Below are 19,174 nucleotides of genomic sequence, written 5' to 3' on the forward strand. Positions count from 1 at the left end.
ACGTGCTGCTCTAATAATGTTAGAAACGACTAAATTAAAATTTGTTCGAAGTCAAGGCTGGTAAAATGTTATCGAGGTAAAATAAACAAAGTGGTCCAAATGACCAAACCATAACAACCTTAAATTACACCCCAGATTTTTTCATTTGAACCCCTAGAAGCTACTGTGAAAGTTTGAGTGGAATCCCTCATCTCTAAGGTGCGGCTTAGCGAGGTTGAAGCGTAGTACCACAAATAGATATGCATATTTCTCAAAAACGGTTGCTTCATTTTTACAACAGATTCTCATCAAAGTATTGTTTCGAAAAGCAAATATTGCGATTCAAATATTTTTTGTGGTACCGCAGAGTACCCATATTCCGCGCGCGCTTCTAATTTTGCTCACTGTCATTTTGAACATGTTTCGCAAAAGACATTTTTGTTGGCTAATATTTTGAAGAATTCTGCTTCAGTCACAGAATGAATATGTTGAAGAATTCTGCTTCAGGTTACAGAAAATGCAATTGGGTCCTAAAATGTTTAATGAATTCTTGTTTTTATTTAATAATACGAAAGAGCATGTTATTGCAACTACTTTAGCAAGTTTTCCAGCTCAAATAACGGCTATAACATTTTTAAACTTCAATTTTAAAAATGGTTTCGAATATGAACCTTGACACTTGTGATCTTGTTTGACATTCACTTTTTCGACAAAAATGCCACAGGGCATATAGTTTGAACACTGGGGTTGTTCCTATCTGACATTTAGGAAGGGACACGGAAAACAAAATATACCCAACATTTGAGTTTAAACCAAAAGGTGTGACAAAATCATAAAAAAATATTTTTTGTACTTAAACCAATGAAAATCAATTAAAAATTGAGTAAACATGTGTTTCAGCCCTAAACTTAAGCGTTTGGTACAAAAATTAGAGAGGGCTTTAGGACCCTATTACTCAATACAATATGTATCAACAACAATGGACAAAATGACAAGGAGCGAAATTAGGAGCGTGTGCGAAATATGGTAAGCGTAAACTTAAGCGTTTGGTACAAAAATTAGAGAGGGCTTTAGGACCCTATTACTCAATACAATATGTATCAACAACAATGGACAAAATGACAAGGAGCGAAATTAGGAGCGTGTGCGAAATATGGTAACATCACGGTACAACAATACCCGGTGTTTTTTATAGCGTTCGATAAATATTGCGCGTTACCGCCGCCGCTGGATGTGGATTTAATATAAGCGCCGCAATATCGATATTCGTTTTGAATCATTGGCGATCGCTATCGTAGTACAAATGCCTATAAAGAAATTGTAATATTGGTTGATCGAGTCCTAAAATTGTTGACAGAATCTTCACACTTAAAATAGAATGCCGAATCTCGGCTTATTTTAACCGAGATCCGCACAGCCGAGAAGTCGGCAAACAAATTGCCTGGGATCTCAGTAAATATAAGCCGAGTTTCAGTAAATCGTGCTTTGTTGCTAAGCAACCGGACAAATTGTTAGCTGGGTCTCGGTTAAAATTGGGAAACCGAGATTCGCACAGCCGAGCTCGTGAAAAAAATCTAAGTGTGTTGGTTTATTAACACGATAGAGCGTTTTATTGCTACTAATTTTGCATATTTTTCCGCTCAAGTGACGGCAATATTATATTTGAACTTTAATTTAAAAAATGGGTCCAATTTTGAACCGTTTGAGCTTAAACCAAGGGGTTTATACTCAAAACGTTGCAAGTTTAAACCAACTGGTGTGACAGAATATCAAAAACCGAAAAAATGGTTTTGCTTTTAGACCTTAAGCATTGGGTACTAAAATTGGGACATGGTTTTGGGACCCTATTATGCTGCAGGTAGAGGGATTAATGAAAGCATTAATTTCCAATCCGACGTTATGTAAAAATGAAAAAAAAAAAACGTGTGCTCAACAAACGCAATCATCTACATATTGGGCTGACAAAATATAGGTACCTATGTGGCCATGCGGTTAGCAGCGTCAACCATTCATTTTTTTTTTTTGTTTCTTTATTTTAGTGTTTTTTAACTTACAGCTAGTTCAACACTCGACAGGAGAGGTCACCGGAACGGTGCCTCTTAAAAATAGAAGAGGACCCTTAGGGGATGCCCCTTTCGAGCCCAACCATGGGGTCTCGCCATTATACAGTAAAGCTGTTTTAGCTACATTGCTGGACAGTCGTCCCGTCATCGTTATACGTGTAACACCCACAGACAGTCTTAATTTGAAAATCCTAATTGAAAATTTTCGCCGCAGAATGCGAAACCTCCCTATTTTGAAATAATTTGATAACCTAATTGTGTGTAACTACCGAGATTGTCGGTAGCCCTCATCCTAGTGATGTTCACATTCGAAAGCTCATTAGAACTGCGAAACCACGATGAAGTGGCTCTTGATTATTGGCTTGGATTGTTGGCTCAGATTTGTTCGAACAGTTTGGTAGCTTTAAGGAAACCTATTAAAGTTGACACGGTGGCCGCATCATTTCCTAGGGCGCTGCGAATACTTCCTGAAATTCCGAATGATCTTCGGGCTGATTCGTATTGTGGGCATGCACATATAAAGTGCTCGACAGAGTTCTGAACGCCACAAATAGAGCATATTCGTTTGAAAGGACCACGTCCCGCCATGTTATGCGAAACCCGTGTATGCCCGGTTTTTAAACGGGAGATGACTCGTTGATCGTGGAGAAACGGACAATCGGCCCTATTTTCGGTTGAGATTTTGATTTTCCGTATGTGTGGAGCGAGCGTAGGACTGAGCCCATTCAGTACCCCATACGGTCTTGAAGGTTTTCGAAATCCATCTTTTGACGTCATCGAAGGGAACCGTTTCTTCGAAACGTGGAGAAGAATGGCCAGTACCGGCAAGGTTATCGGCAGCTACATTTCCGGGTATCCCACAATGTCCGGGGATCCATGCGTAGGTTGTGTTCGGCAAAGCATTTTCCAGCGTCCCCTGAATCCATGGATTTGTATGCCTTTCGGATTGCAAGGCAGCAACAACGCTTGCTGAATCTGTAAGGATTACTACTGGCCGGTCGGATGGTATGGTGGCTGCTGTGAAAATAGCAGCGGCTTCCGCGGAGAGAAGGGAGCGGCTTCCGCGGAGAAATTTGTAAAACTGAATTTGGGGGCGAAAAAGCCAAAAAGGAAGCGAAACTGCTAGTTTGCGAAAAATTGGAAACAACGCTCATAAAATTTGTAGAAGACACTCATTTTGATACATGATTATTTGAATCATTTGAAGAATTATCAAAAGCATTTTTAAATCATGTTAAGCAAATAAAACGATTATTAAAATGATAATCGAAACCTTGAGCTTGACGATTATTAAAGCCAACATATTCGTGTAATTTTTTAGGTACCCTATGTATTTTTTTTAGACATGAAACAGCAACTGAGAGTTCTTGAGTTAATAATATAGATCTGATTTTTTTTTGTCAAAGATATTTGTACAAGGTAAAACCTTAACGCTAAACAAAACTAAATATTTGAATATAGTACAAAAAAGTATCGATGAATTGCTTACAGGAAAATTTTAGTGTGTTAGGCTTATTCTGCGCGGCGTGTGAGGTGACACGAGTCGAATGAGGTGACAATTGTCGACTCGCTCCGCATTAGTCGTCTCACATCACCCGAAATGAGAGCGACTCGTCTCGACTCACGCCGCGCAGCATTTTACGCTAGCTATAAAACTGCAGGGGATGATTCGATTTTGACATTTCTTGCTACAGAGTTTATGGTTTGGTCTTAGTAGGCAATGATTTCAAATTGTTTATTGAACTGTCCAATATTTGGGTTTATTCTACGACTGGCGTGAGGTGACAATTGTCGGTGTCGTATAGCGAGGTGACAATTGTCGACTCGAGTGAAGTGACTCTCCATTTGATTTACGTGCTTATTCTGCGCGGCGTGTGAGTCGAGACGACTCGCTCTCACCGCGAGTGACGTGAGACGACTAATGTTAATCAAATGGGAGCGAGTCGACAATTGTCACCTCATTCGACTCGTGTCACCTCACACGCCGCGCAGAATAGGCACGTTACACGGCGAGTCACTTCACTCGAGTCGACAATAGGGTCCTAAAGCCCTGACTCAATTTTAGTACCAAACGCTCAAGTTTAGGGCAGAAACACATGTTTAGGCGGCGTCCATTTATTACGTAACGCTAAAATTGGAACCCTAAAATGTTTTATGAAATCTTGTTTTTATTTAATGACACGAAAGAGCATTTTACTGCAACTATTTTGGCAATTTTTCCCGCTCAAGTAACGGCTACATCATATTTAAACTTTACTTTAAAAATTGGGTGCATAAATGAACCTTGACACTTTTGATCATGTTTGACGTTCGCCTAATCGACGAAAACACCACAGGGCTTTTAGTTTTAACACTGGGGTTGTTCCTATCTGACATTTCGGAAGGGACACGAAAAGCAAAATACACCCAAAATTTGAGTTTTAGCCAAGGAGTGTGACAAAACCTAAAAAAAAGTTTTTTTGGACTTAAACAAAAGAAAAACATTAAAAAATTGAGTAAACATGTGTTTTTGGCTTAAACTTAAGCGTTTGGCACTTAAATTGGGACATGTTTTTAGGACCCTATTGTCACCTCGTTATACGACACCGACAATAGGGTCCTAAAGCCCTGTCTCAATTTTAGTACCAAACGCTTAAGTTTAGGGCAGAAACACATGTTTACTCAATTTTTAATTGATTTTCATTGGTTTAAGTACAAAAAATATTTTTTTATGATTTTGTCACACCTTTTGGTTTAAACTCAAATGTTGGGTATATTTTGTTTTCCGTGTCCCTTCCTAAATGTCAGATAGGAACAACCCCAGTGTTCAAACTATATGCCCTGTGGCATTTTTGTCGAAAAAGTGAATGTCAAACAAGATCACAAGTGTCAAGGTTCATATTCGAAACCATTTTTAAAATTGAAGTTTAAAAATGTTATAGCCGTTATTTGAGCTGGAAAACTTGCTAAAGTAGTTGCAATAACATGCTCTTTCGTATTATTAAATAAAAACAAGAATTCATTAAACATTTTAGGACACAATTGGGTCTTGTTTTCATTTAAAAACACGAAAGAGCATGTTACTTCAACTAGTTTAGTATTTTTTCCCGCTCAAATAACGGCTATATCGTGTTTAAACTTTAATTTTAAAATTGGGTCCATAAATGAACCTTGACACTTTTGATCATGTTTGACGTTCGCTTAGTCGACAAAAACACCACAGGGCTTTTAGTTTCAACACTGGGGTTGTTCCTATCTGACATCTGACAACACCACAGGGCTTTTAGTTTCAACACTGGGGTTATTCCTATCTGACATTTCGGAAGGGACACGGAAAACAAAACATACCCAAAACTTGAGTTTAAGCCAAGAGGTGTGACAAAATCTAAAGAAACATGAAAAAATGTTTTTTTGGACTTAAACAAACGGAAAACAATAAAAAATTGAGTAGACGTGTGTTTTTAGCCTAATCTTAAGCGTTTGGCACCAGTCTTCCAAAACCATCATTGCGCAAGAGAGATTTAAAAAGCATGCCTTGAAAAATTTCATTTCCTTGGGATGAATTTGAATTCTCGCATTTCAATGCTCCTATGATGATTTGCTCGAAAATATTGCATCATTGATGCAAATCATTTCAGCTGATCTGGATTAGAACATTTTTGTCGTTTGGATATAGCAGCACATGATTTAAAGCGATTGATTTAATAAATAAATGCTACGGAAACTTTCTGATATTTGTGTAGCAATCTCATACGAAAGAATAACTTTTTTCGACGGAAAAGTGTGTGTTATAACCACGCTTTTAAGAGAGATTTCTAGAAGGGAGAACTTTAAGAAAGAATTATTTGAATGAAGTGATTAGTTGCTCATAAGGGAGCTCCTAGTTGATTTCACCATGAGATCTTATTGTCGCACCGCCACCAAACCGGATCGCGCCAGTGAGACTCGCGACGCGTCTCAACTCGCGCGATTTTGAAATCAGTTTTTTAGTGTGGCGCTGCATTCTTACGATTTTGATGAACACAGCGCACTATTCACAAATTAGCTGAGACGCACGGGGTCCGAGAAAACAACAATTATAAATAAATGTTGGTCTTGATTTCTACCGGATACATAATACAATAATCTGGATTGAACTCGACTAAATCGTGCCGATAAGATCTTGGTAGCTAAATCTTAATCGAACATAGCCCCGTAAAGTTCTAGGATGTGGAGGAGTTTTGGTTTAAGATTCGATACGTGACATAAGAGGGTAGTTTTATGTGAAAATGCTGCATGTAATAACCAAGTGAATTGTTTCCGGGAACGACGCAGAAAAAAATTGATAGTAGAATAGATGTCGTCGATCGTCAAAAACAGCTTCATACTGCAGAGCCTAGTCGCAGTCAGTTGAGGGTAGAACGAGAAAAGTTCAAATCTCGATGCATGAAATTCCCAATGTTATCAGTACAGGCGTGATAGTTAAAATATATGCTTGTAAGCACGATGTGGCTCCTTATAGAGTCTGGGGCCAATGGCGAAGACAGTCGCTAACCGAAAAAAAATACATGAGGTACTACTTTTGCAAGAAGATTCAATTTATAATTCAAAGTAAAAAAAAAACTCTTGGATTGAAACTGCTGGATTGAAAGCCCTTGCTGCTTATGAAGATTGGCACTGAGTCTGGTTGCATTTTTGGGGTTTTAGGTTCTCATCGGACAAGCCTCTACGAAATTCAATGGGACTATTATGATACCGTTGGCTTTTGAATGGCAGTAACATCCATTGGGTGTTCTCTATAAGAAAAAAATCAATTAAATTCAATAAAACCAAACAAAACAAAGTTTCGCATTATAAAATACTCCACCACTTTTCCAACAATGGACATTTTTGTAGGAATAAGATGGTGTATAAGGGAAAATATTCGACTCGAAGTTATCTATACAACTTGCATCAGTGTAGTTACCGCCTTAGAGAATAAAATGCGTACGGAAATCCTACTCCATCATTCGGAACGAATGGAACGAAAACAGAGCTTGACGAGAAGCGTGGCTTGCATGGGAGATGAATGACGAAGAGCGAAAGAGAAAAGAGATCGTGGACTTCCCGATGGATTGAGTGGGTAGTCAGTTTGAAGAATGACGAGTTAGAGGATAGTAGTGTTTTGTTGACGCGGGATATGAAAGAAAAAATGGAAATTTTCTGATGTGAAAAAAACCTAATATAATAAATGTGTTTTGTGCTTTTGTGAAAATGTGTGGTACGAGTTATTTGGAGTCCGAGAAATTCCTACAATGGCGCAGTCGGTAGGTTAAATATGTTATTAAATATTGACAAGATAGTTGATGATTTTTTTGAATATACGAAAGAATGATTGTCGTTTTTTTGTTATTTTGTAGAGATTAGTATTCTGGTATTATTGGCGTTTCTAATAAAGTGGAGTGTTGGTAAGTATCTTGTATACAAATATATTAATAAGATCTTTTATTACAGGAATGTTCTGCAATAGTTCATAATTGACTTATTTTTCGTGTGAAAGATGCAATATTTTATATATTTAAGATTCCAAAGTTGTTATGTAAAAACAAGAAAAGGATGTTAATTTAGATCTTTTTTTTTTTTTTTTTTTTTTTTTTTTTTTTTTTTTTTTTTTTTTTTTTTTTTTTTTTTTTTTTTTTTTTTCACAAAAGCACAAAACACATTTATTATATTAGGTTTTTTTCACATCAGAAAATTTCCATTTTTTCTTTCATATCCCGCGTCAACAAAACACTACTATCCTCTAACTCGTCATTCTTCAAACTGACTACCCACTCAATCCATCGGGAAGTCCACGATCTCTTTTCTCTTTCGCTCTTCGTCATTCATCTCCCATGCAAGCCACGCTTCTCGTCAAGCTCTGTTTTCGTTCCATTCGTTCCGAATGATGGAGTAGGATTTCCGTACGCATTTTATTCTCTAAGGCGGTAACTACACTGATGCAAGTTGTATAGATAACTTCGAGTCGAATATTTTCCCTTATACACCATCTTATTCCTACAATTTTTACCTGCAGACAACTGCAGTCCGACAGTTTTCAAGCTTTTCGAAACGCCCATAAAAAGCGTTTATGATTGATTAATCATCAACGGAATAATAAATTTAAAATCTTGCCTACGGTCCCTATTACGCTATTACTATTTATTACTTCAGCGTTCATTTCAGTGTAAAAAACAGTGAAGCTTGATTTGCTGCTGAGAAGTATTTTTTGCCTATCGTTTTACGGTTTTTGCCCACTATGCACTAGATCCAAATAAGATCCATTTTATTTACACTAGGGCGCTGTGGAAGCTTTTTGACAGTTTTGTTTTCGTCGTCTCGTCGGTTTGCGTGTTTTCATTCAACATCAACGAGCATTTTTTTCGGTCGTTCTTCGCAGGTGCAAATCGCGAAAAATTTTGTCCTCAAAGTTCTCGGCGTATTTTGCTGCACAAAGTGCTTGTTTCGTAACCAAAAGTGAAGTAAGGAACCGTGGAAAAAGATTACTAAACGTTAAATAAATGGAGTGAAGTGAGCGTCTAGAAAAGTGCAGATTTCGCGTCGCGTAATTTCTTGAGCGTCGAATGTTGATTGCTGTTTTCGTTCTTGAACCGTGACGAACGATTTGACGAGGGGTGCGGAACGGTTAGCGGATCACTTCGCGGTTTCATTCGGTGTTCGGTTTCGGGTCGGGTGTTGTGTTCTGGAATGTAAACGTCCAGCAGTGACATTACTATCAACTTGTTGCATGCTGACAGAATTATAATGCCGTGATTAAGTAGTTTCTGCAGTCGGAAGTTTATCGAGCGGATTTACGAGTACAGCAAGCTAAGCAATTCAGAAGATAGATATTTCCTATGACGACAGTGCCTTATCAGTGACGCGACGCATGAACCACAGAAGATATGGAACCGTCTTACTCATCCAGCGGTCAGCAGGGAGGGGCAGCAGAAACATCTAGCTCCGAACAGACATCGCCGGTTCCGTACCAGATTCACAATCTGGAAACCGTGGCCGAGGAGAACGAAGGTTTGATTTTGTTTTATTCTATTCAAGGGTAGGAAGGTGGCTTACGGGGTTTCTTAACCGGATTGGCTTTATTGGTTTAGCTGGTGTCTTTTTAGAGACTTTTGATAATAATGTCAGGATTGGTAGCGACCGACTTTCTTAAAAATAGGAAAGAAGGAAAAAAGATGCCCGACATGAACTAAAATGAGACTGAAAAGAGACCATACAGAAATCAAGAAAACAAAAATAATCAAGAGTGTTAAGTTTTTGTTTTTCATGAGGATTCCTCAGAGAATATTACCAAGCATTTTTTTCAAGGATATCCTAATTTTTATTTGTTTTTATTTTAATTCCTCGTAAAATTCCAAATATTACTACTTCTATTACTGTTTGAATTTTAACGTGATTTTCTAAAAAAAAAATCCATAAGTAAACGAATCAGATATCTGTTAAAAGCTTCATTAAGGTATTAATCCAAAGATTTATTTAGGAGTTCATTTAGTGAAATTTTACGGACTTCCTCAAACATTACTCCATAAATATTTTGAATATTTGTCGAGATTTCTTCAAAAATTTAACCAAGAATTGTCCCAAAAATTATCCCAGAGATTATGTCAAGGTTTTTTTTAGGATGTCATTTATATATTATATGAATACTTTCTCAAGAATGTCCAAATGGAGCTGTGCACCTAAAAAAATCGCTTATCTCGATGCGTGGGAGGATTTCGCAAGATTTTTTTTTCAGTTGAGAAGGAATGTTAATTCAAATAAAGCTCTCTGTAGAAATTTTCCAAACCATTTCTTTTATAGAAATGTTTATTTTTCTTGAGCGAAACAGCATACTAAGCTTAAATCTTCAAAGAAGAATTCATTCAGTTTCAACTATATCAGGACTGGTAAGTGGTAACAAGCAACTTTTTAGTGACCTGGTCACTTAAAAGTCACTTTTTGCAACGAAAAGACACTAAACCAGCATTACCTTCATTTAAAACATTTACAAAAATCTTGTCTAATCATGTATTTTGAGTTTACCTTTGATTTTTTCTATAGTTCGTCACTGTTATTTAGTATTCAATTCATTACTAGTTTGTTAGTTCAACTTGCAAATCCTGCATGTAAATTTTCAAATCAGCTTCCTTGGCCTTATAAAAGGTTTAAAACTAATAGGTTATCGTCAAAAATAAACATAAAATACAAAAACAATCACTTCTTTCAGAAAAATGATCACTTTAGTCACTACTTTTGTGATCCGATGATAATGAAATTTAAGACTGAGTCAACTTTTCAAACACAAACAGCAAGGAATACGTTTATTTGTTATTATAAAGACAAATAAAGTAAGATTGTTGTGTCGAGCAAGATGACGATGCTAACTTTCTGGAAAATATCAGTTGAATATTTCGAAGACATTTCCAACAGACATTTTCTGAGAAAACTTAAAGCTAAGTATGCTGTTCCGTTCAAGAAAAGTACAAATTTCTGCTCAAGAAATGGTCAAGAAATTTCCTACAGTGAGCTCCATTTGAATTGTCATTTCTTTTCAACTGCGTACTGCGATCAAAGAAAAATGCTTTTCTTGAGCATTTCTTGCAAGAAATTTCCCACGCATCGAGATAGGCGATTACTTTTCTGTTGAAGTGCATACTTCGCTTAAATCTAAAAAAAAGATAATACTGAAGAACCTATGGATTTTTCCTTTAACTCTTCCACCGTTTTCTCTAGTTGCTACTCCAAGAGGTCTCTCAAAAATTCCTACATGAAGATCCACAAAGGTTCATTTAAGAGGTTTTGGCGAAATGTGTTTAGGGATTTTCATGGAAACCCTAATATTATTCTTCAGTAGTTCTTGCGCTGTTTTTTTTCAGTTAAGGTCTAAATGCAATGATAGCGGAACGGAAACGGAAAGCGGAACCGGTTCGCCAGCATGAACTTAACATGCTTGTCGACTCAGTGTTGGTTCACTTTCATTCGTTGACAGCTTAGTTGAGATGATGTAATTCATGTTGGCGAATAGGTTCCGCTTTCGGTTGCCGTTCCGCAATCATTGCGTTTGGGCCGTTATTCTTCCAGCTTTTTTTTTTAATGGATTCTTTCAAGAATTTATACACAGTTTATTTTTTCAGAAATTGCTCCAGGGATTCCAGAACGTCTCTTGTCCCATTCATCAATTTTCATCAATTTGAAGGTGACACTTCACAAATTATTTGAAATGTTGGTCAACTTGGAAATAATTCCACATCTGTCCTATCGAGCAGTTTTTTTTTCCGATCTATCACTTTAAACTTTAAGGTGAAACATCTTGGAATCCAAAGATGGCCGTCACAATGATCGACTTGTGTCCCTACTCACGTTTGCAAAGGCACTAAACAGGAGAAATAAATGGCAAACGTTTCTGATCTTCTTATTTTAAGCTTTCTGCTTGTGCACACGGTCAATATAAATAATGCACTGTTAATGGATGCTTTCTTCTCGAGATTGCTTTGAACTTTTAGTGTAATCTTAGAAATTTGATTCCAAACTGTTTCACCTTAAGTAGAGCATTGGGACAGACACTCATAGCTCTTCCAGGGATTTCCCAATAAATTAGAACAGGTATTCCTCATGAAGTACCATTTCTCTAGAATTTCATCCAGGGATATCTCTTGCAGCTCTCTCAATTATGTTATGAGTAACTTTTCAAACCAAAATTCCATGGATTGTTAAAAAGTGTATTCAAGGTTTCACATCAGCAATTATTCCAGTTATTAATACACACATTTCTTCAGTGATTCCGTCCTACGTTTCAATGGTATTTCTCTATAGAAAATCCTACAGGGATTCGATTCAACATGTCTTGAATAGTAATCATAGAAATTTATCTAGAAAATCCTCAAGATCCTTGAAGAAATTCATCATAAATTTCTAAGGATGATACATCAGAGGATTTGCTTACGAAATAACTTACAATTTTTTTTTTCAGGAAATTCTCCAAAAAGTTCTGAAAAAATCTTTTGACAATTCCCTGGAGACAGCCCTCAAAGAATTTCTGGATAATTTCTTTGGAAACTTCAGGGAAATTTTTTTAAGGATATTCTGGAGAATTATTGGAGGAATCCTAGGACGCGTCTCCAGAGTAATTTCCTTAAAGGCTTCCTCAAAAGTTCCGGAGATCTTTCAGAATTCCTAGGAGAAGTTCATTTGCTGTTCAATTTCTGGATAAATTCATCGAGGTCTTCTATGGGAAAATCTCCAATGTATTTCTGATAGATTTCTTGAAGGATTCTGCGGAGCAATTTCCTTTAAGACTTCCTCTAAACTTCAGGTGTTCTCTCTTAGATCCTAGAACCCAGAAGATGTCCATTAGATTTTTTTTTTACAGAATTTTCATCAGAGGATTTACTTTATGAATACTTCCTGGATTTTTTTCAAGAATTGCGCAAATGAAAAAAAACCTGGCCTAAAAGTATATATCTCGCATAACTTCTGATCTTGCCCTAAAAGCCATTGATAACCATGTGTGTAGCTCGTTGTTTCTGAGCATTTGAATGGATTTTCATGCTATTTAACAACGCTATGGGGAAGAAAGGATCATTATCTACCTGTCCGTGATGTTGGTTTGGATGTTTATTCCTTCTTTTGCTCAGAAACAACGAGCTACACAGCTACCAATGGCTTTTAGGGCGTTATCTCAGAGTATGCGAGATATTGATCCCGAGATAGTATTCGTTTTAGGTGATGTTAAACTTCTCAAGGTGCTGCAATATTTAGTATGAATGATACAATACGCGATTCCATACTATGATGGGTAGTGTATATGATTTCCTTCAGTGATTTCAAATTATTCCAGGGAATACATACTTCAGAAATTACTTTAGGAATCTCTCTATAAATATTTGCAAGTATTTCCGTAGGAATATTTCCGGAGATTTCTCTAAGGGGTTGTGGTACGTTGTAAAATGTTTATATTTCTTCTTCAGAGTAACTTCCTCCAAGACTTCTCCAAAAATGCAGGAGATCCTAGGAAAATTTTATCAGGAATTCAGAGGATTTCCTTTAGAAGTTTATCTTGTTTTTTTTTTTCAAAAATCCTACAATAATTTTTGAAAAAAAAAAATGATTTCGGGACATGTCTGAAATAATTTCTGGAAAAAATAATTGAGAACCTTGTTGGAACACTTTTAAAGAATTTCTGTAGGAATTCTTGAAGAAAACTTTGTCAAAAGCTCAGTAGTTCTTTCAGAGATCTTAGAAGAAGTCCATCAGGAGTTTTTGCAGAAGTATCTACAGAGGATTTTCTTTAAAAATACCACCTGGATTTTTTTCAGAAATTTCTCCAATTTCAACAGAAGTTTTATCAGAGGATTTAGTTACACCTTCTGGTTTTTTCAGGAATTTTTACAATAAACTCTAAAATAAATCTAGCCACGACGTCAAAGTCATCATAGGAGATCTAAACGCTCAGGTTGGCCAGGAGGAGGAATTCAGACCGACGATTGGAAAGTTCAGCGCCCACCGGCTGACGAACGAAAACGGCCTACGACTTTGATTTTGCCGCCTCCAAGAATATGGCCATTCGTAGCACCTACTTCCAGCACAGCCTTCCGTACCGATACACCTGGAGATCACCACAGCAGACAGAATCGCAAATCGACCACGTTCTGATTGATGGTCGGCACTTCTCCGACATTATCGACGTCAGGACCTATCGAGGCGCTAACATCGACTCCGACCACTATTTGGTGATGGTCAAACTGCGCCCAAAACTCTCCGTCGTTAACAACGTACGGTACCGACGGCCGCCCCGGTATGACCTAGAGCGGCTCAAGCAACCGGATGTCGCAGCGGCATACGCGCAGAACCTCGAGTCTGCATTACCGGAAGAGGGTGAGCTGGACGAAGCCCCTCTTGAGGACTGCTGGAGAACAGTAAAAGCAACCATCAACGATGCAGCTGAGAGCAATGTCGGGTACGAGGGACGGAGTCGACGGAACGATTGGTTCGACGAGGAGTGCCAGGAGGTTTTGAAGGAGAAGAATGCAGCGCGGGCGGTCATGCTGCAGCAAGGGACCCGGCAGAACGTGGAACGCTATAAACGGAAACGGCTACAGCAGAACCGCCTCTTTCGGGAGAAAAAAACGCCGCCTGGAGGAGACGGAGTGCGAGGAGATGGAACAGCTGTGCCGGTCTCAGGAAACGCGTAGGTTCTATCAGAAGCTCAACGCATCCCGCAACGGCTTCGTGCCGCGAGCCGAGATGTGCAGGGATAAGGATGGGAGCATTCTGACCGACGAGCGTGAGGTGATCGAAAGGTGGAAGCAGCACTTCGACGAGCACCTGAATGGAGAGCACAGGCAATGAAGGACGGGACAACGGAGGAAATGCCTTCGTCAGTACTGCGGAAGATGGAAACCAACCAGCCCCCACTTTGAGGGAGGTTAAGGATGCCATTCACCAGCTCAAGAACAATAAAGCTGCTGGTAAGGATGGTATCGGAGCTGAACTCATAAAGATGGGTCCGGAAAGGCTGGCCATTTGTCTGCACCGGCTGATAGGCACAATCTGGGAAACAGAACAGCTACCGGAGGAGTGGAAGGAAGGGGTAATCTGCCCCATCTACAAGAAAGGCGACAAGTTAGATTGTGAGAACTTTCGAGCGATCACCATTCTAAATGCGGCCTACAAAGTATTATCCCAGATCATCTTCCGTCGTCTGTCACCCGTAGTAAACGAGTTCGTGGGAAGTTATCAAGCCGGCTTCGTTGACGGTCGATCGACAACGGACCAGATCTTTACTGTACGGCAAATCCTCCAAAAATGTCGTGAATACCAGGTCCCAACGCAACACCTTTAAATCGATTTCAAGGCGGCATACGACAGTATCGACCGCGTAGAGCTATGGAAAATCATGGACGAGAACAGCTTTCCCGAGACTGATAAGAGCGACGATGGAAGGTGTGCAAAATTGTGTGAAGGTTTCAGGCGAACACTCCAGTTCGTTTGGATCCCACCGGGGACTACGACAAGGTGATGGACTTTCGTGCCTGTTGTTCAATATTGCGCTAGAAGGTGTTATGCGGAGAGCCGGGCTTAACAGCCGGGGTACGATTTTTACGAGATCCAGTCAATTTGTTTGCTTCGCGGATGATATGGACATCGTCGGCCGAACATTTGAAAAGGTGGCAGACCTGTACACCCGCCTGAAACGCGAGGCAGCAAAAGTTGGACTGGTGGTGAATGCGGCCAAGACAAAGTACATGCTAGCTGGTGGGGCCGAGCGCGACAGGGCTCGCCTAGGTAGCAGTGTTACGATAGACGGGGATACGTTCGAGGTGGTCGACGAGTTCGTCTACCTTGGATCCTTGCTGACGGCTGACAATAACGTTAGCCGTGAAATACGGAGGCGCATCATCAGTGGAAGTCGGGCCTACTGAAGAAGAAGCTGCGGTCAAAAAAGATTCACGCCCGCACCAAATGTACCATGTACAAAACGCTCATAAGGCCGGTAGTCCTCTACGGGCATGAAACGTGGACGATGCTCGAGGAGGACCTGCAAGCACTTGGAGTCTTCGAACGTCGGGTGCTTAGGACGATCTTCGGCGGTGTGCAGGAGAACGGTGTGTGGCGGCGAAGGATGAACCACGAGCTCGCCCAACTCTACGGCGAACCCAGTATCCAGAAGGTGGCTAAAGCTGGAAGGATACGATGGGCAGGGCATGTTGCAAGAATGCCGGACAGCAACCCTGCAAAGATGGTATTCGCTTCGGATCCGGTTGGTACAAGAAGGCGTGGAGCGCAGCGAGCTAGGTGGGCGGATCAAGTGCGTATCGATTTGGCGAGCGTGGGGCAGAACCGAGGATAGAGAGATGCGGCCACGAACCGAGTATTGTGGCGTGAAATTGTTGATTCAGTGTTATCTGTGTAGATGTTAACTAAATAAATGAAATGAATCTAAAATAAATCTCTGAATAATTCCCTGGAGACATTCCTGAAAGAAATCCTGGATAATATCGTTGAGTAAGTGTGTAATTTGTGTAGGTGCCTTAGAAAAAATTCCCGATTGAAATCTTAAAAACCCCTGAATGATAATTTTGAGTTAAATAAATCCCTTGGGCAATTTCTAGAAAAATTACTGGTTGAATTCTTGAGGATGTCTCCCCTAGGAAGTCCGAAAAAGCATCATTGAATGAAATCCTGAAAACATATTCTGAACAATATCTGAAAGAAACTTTGGACAAACATTGAAATTGTTTTTTTTAAAAGAAAATCATGAAAATGATTTTTTTAAGACAATCATAAAAATACATACAATAATACGAGCAATAATGCTCGTCGTAAAGGCACGAGGAATCGAAAGATATTCTTAGAAATCTTTTTAGTGAAATGACTGGTCGAATTCACTGATAAATCCTTCTAAAAATACGTATCCCCGGGTTCTTTTAAGTTCTTTTAGTTTCCTTGATTTCTGTTTTTTTTTTCAGACTTTTAATTTTCAAGACTTATTTGCTACCAGCCCTCATTTTACCTTCTTTCGATATACATCCTTCCATGGCTGAGATTTTGCTGCTGATCTGAGTTGGAGAAGTGCCTAATTTTATCTTTTCTCGTACTCTCCATTTCCAGCTACGAAAACCCCTATAACCGATCTCAATGTGGAACTTCTCGTCGAAGACAGCACAAAATCTCAGCTATCGAAGTACCTGGCAAGATTGCTACAGCATTTCGTCCGTCGTTATCAGAAGGAAATCGAGATTAGCGCGTTCGATTTTCTCTTTATGACTGTCTACAGCGTAGCACTCGAGACAGGATTCATCCCCGAGGGACATCGCATTCTGTACATGTCCAGTCGCTTGCAGCCCATATTCGCCTCCTACGACAGCAACGTTAGTTGGCTCTTTTCCGGAATTGTTCCGGAAAATTACTACAGTCGTTCGAGTCGTAGCTATCGATTGGATCTTCATCTGTTGGGGTCCGATGAGCGATGCTCCCTAGTCGGTATCAAGAGTGGCGATTTGCTCATTCTGACCTTTACCGCTCCCCACCGGAAGGATGCTCCGGGCCAGAGTATCATACTTCCAGTAGCCCGTTACATCCCGTTGGTGAACCTCTACAAACTCGGGCTATGCTTCCAAAATTTGAAAGAACTTTCGCTTAAACTCAAAAACAGTCTCTTCATCCCAATTCGGGTTACTCTCTGTGAGGATCAGAACGCCATAATGTATCCCTCCTTCGGGGGATTGCCGGACGAAATTGTAGCAATGGTGGTGAAGTATCTCGACAAGAAGGCTGCTTTGCGACTGTCAGCCACTTGCACTAGGTTTAGGGAGCTAACGAAGATATACTGCGCGCAGTACTTTGCTTAATGTTGGATTAGGTTGTGTTGTATGGTGTGGTGTAGAATAAAGCTTTCTTTGTAAAAAGATGTTTAGTTTATTGAGGGATAGAATGGAAAGAACATTCATTCATATAAAGGCGGGTGAAACTAGAGGCTAAGACTAACCTTTCAAATACTGGGTAAAACACTTAAAATAGCTGAAATTTCATAATTTCATGTACAGTTGCATGAAACACCGCTTTGTTGTTATTCCTACGATACAAAATAATCCATTCCTAGTACAGGCCTTTAGAGCTCAGGTAAACTCACCTGATAGCCGATCTCCAAAAATTTCCATTTTTAATAAACGGTTTCCAAAGTATTTTCAAAGCTAAATGGTATTTGAAGTCACTTTTTTCTTTTGGTCCTTGATGCTTGGTATACAAAAAAAAATTAAATGTATTTTCACAAATTTCAACCAAAAAGATCGTTTTTTTAACGCCTGCTAAGGGCGTTTATATGATTATGTTGAAATTTTGTATAAAACTTAACACAATAAAGGGTGTGTCCTTTATCTTGAACAATGAACTCTCTTATGTCACAGTCCAAAACAATAGAAGAGAGGACAAGTTTAAATAAATATCTGCAACGAATCATAAAAGAGCCTTTGTAAAGAATCCAGGTGTAAATCCTAAACACATTACTTTTCAGATTCCTCCACAGAGTACTCGAAATAGTGTTTCAGGATTTTTTCAGAGACTTTAGAATTTCTTCCAGCTATTCCCACTGGGGTTCCTCTTATTTCAATAAATACTCCACGAACCATTCCAAGAACTTCTCAGATAGTTCCTGTAGTTATTACTCCAGGAAATATTTAAGGGAGTGCTGCAGATATATCTCAAATCCATTGTCTATTGCAATAAATTTGTGTAGGGTTTCTTCATGAAGTTCCTTCAGAAAATTCTTACAGAGATTAACCTAGCGATATTTCAGGCTTTCACCCAAGGTAGGGTTTCGTTCTACTTCGTCGTAAGCGTTATTATTCGTCGTATCAAATTTAAAATGTTCCAGTACGGCGGATATTCCAACTTACCTGCAACATAGATTCATTTTTCCAAGTGTAATTTTGTGAAAGCTGTTATGGTTCGTACACTTGTACACCAACAATGCCATAACACTACTGTATTTCGCTAAATAACTTCAGTACAATTATCCACTTTGCAATTTTTCACCGAAATCGCATGGACGAACACGATTTGAGAGAAATGCTTAGCGATCGACACCAGTCACACCACTTTATGATACACGTTTCTTCCCGCCCCCCATGTGCGACTTACTTCGCCGGGCACTTATTTCTACTATGGAAAACCTTCGTACTTCTTCACTGAAGGATTTCATTCCAATCACACGCCGTAAAACTTCTCCAATTCACGAAATTTTATGAAATTTCTTCAACAATCGTTAATGTTAATGTTCGTTAGAAACTTCATTATAATAAAAGTGCTGGTAGCGAGTCATTTAAAAAAAACTTTTTGTGAGACTGCTTTTTGCAAGAGAAATTGCCTACTTGGCCTATTTTGGCATTTTTTGCTTGAAGCCGCGTCATAATTCATATGGCATAGACGCACTAATATCTCGGATGTGATCCAACGGACATTCTGCAACATTGATAGAATTGTTGCCCATTTCCAATAATTAATCTATTCGAAGTGGACATTAATAATATTGGTGACGATCAGTTTGCCTTTTGCTAACCAGAATGATCCGTAGCCACTCTTACTATTAGCTAGCTAGACACATCGTTATCATGTACGACGTAGGGAATATTACTCTGAGGAAAATGACTAGTAGATTCACT

General features: G+C 39.1%; 1 protein-coding gene across 7 annotated transcripts in view; it reads left to right on the forward strand.

Moving 5' to 3' along the window:
• Nucleotides 1–8,345: 8,345 nt before the first annotated feature.
• LOC5565278 (phosphatase and actin regulator 4) overlaps nucleotides 8,346–19,174 on the forward strand; it is a 557,239-nt gene continuing 546,410 nt past the window's right edge. For 4 of the 7 annotated variants that reach the window (XM_021843448.1, XM_021843449.1, XM_021843459.1 and 1 more), the window contains exon 1: nucleotides 8,346–9,047. In XM_021843448.1, coding sequence (XP_021699140.1) covers nucleotides 8,924–9,047 — 124 coding nt within the window. In that variant the 5' untranslated portion in view covers nucleotides 8,346–8,923. The remainder of the gene's footprint in view (nucleotides 9,048–19,174) is intronic. The other 3 variants (XM_021843461.1, XM_021843462.1, XM_021843463.1) reach the window with 2 other exon arrangements.

Source organism: Aedes aegypti, chromosome 2 (assembly GCF_002204515.2).
Source record: "Aedes aegypti strain LVP_AGWG chromosome 2, AaegL5.0 Primary Assembly, whole genome shotgun sequence".
In the NCBI taxonomy this organism is placed as follows: domain Eukaryota; kingdom Metazoa; phylum Arthropoda; class Insecta; order Diptera; family Culicidae; genus Aedes; species Aedes aegypti.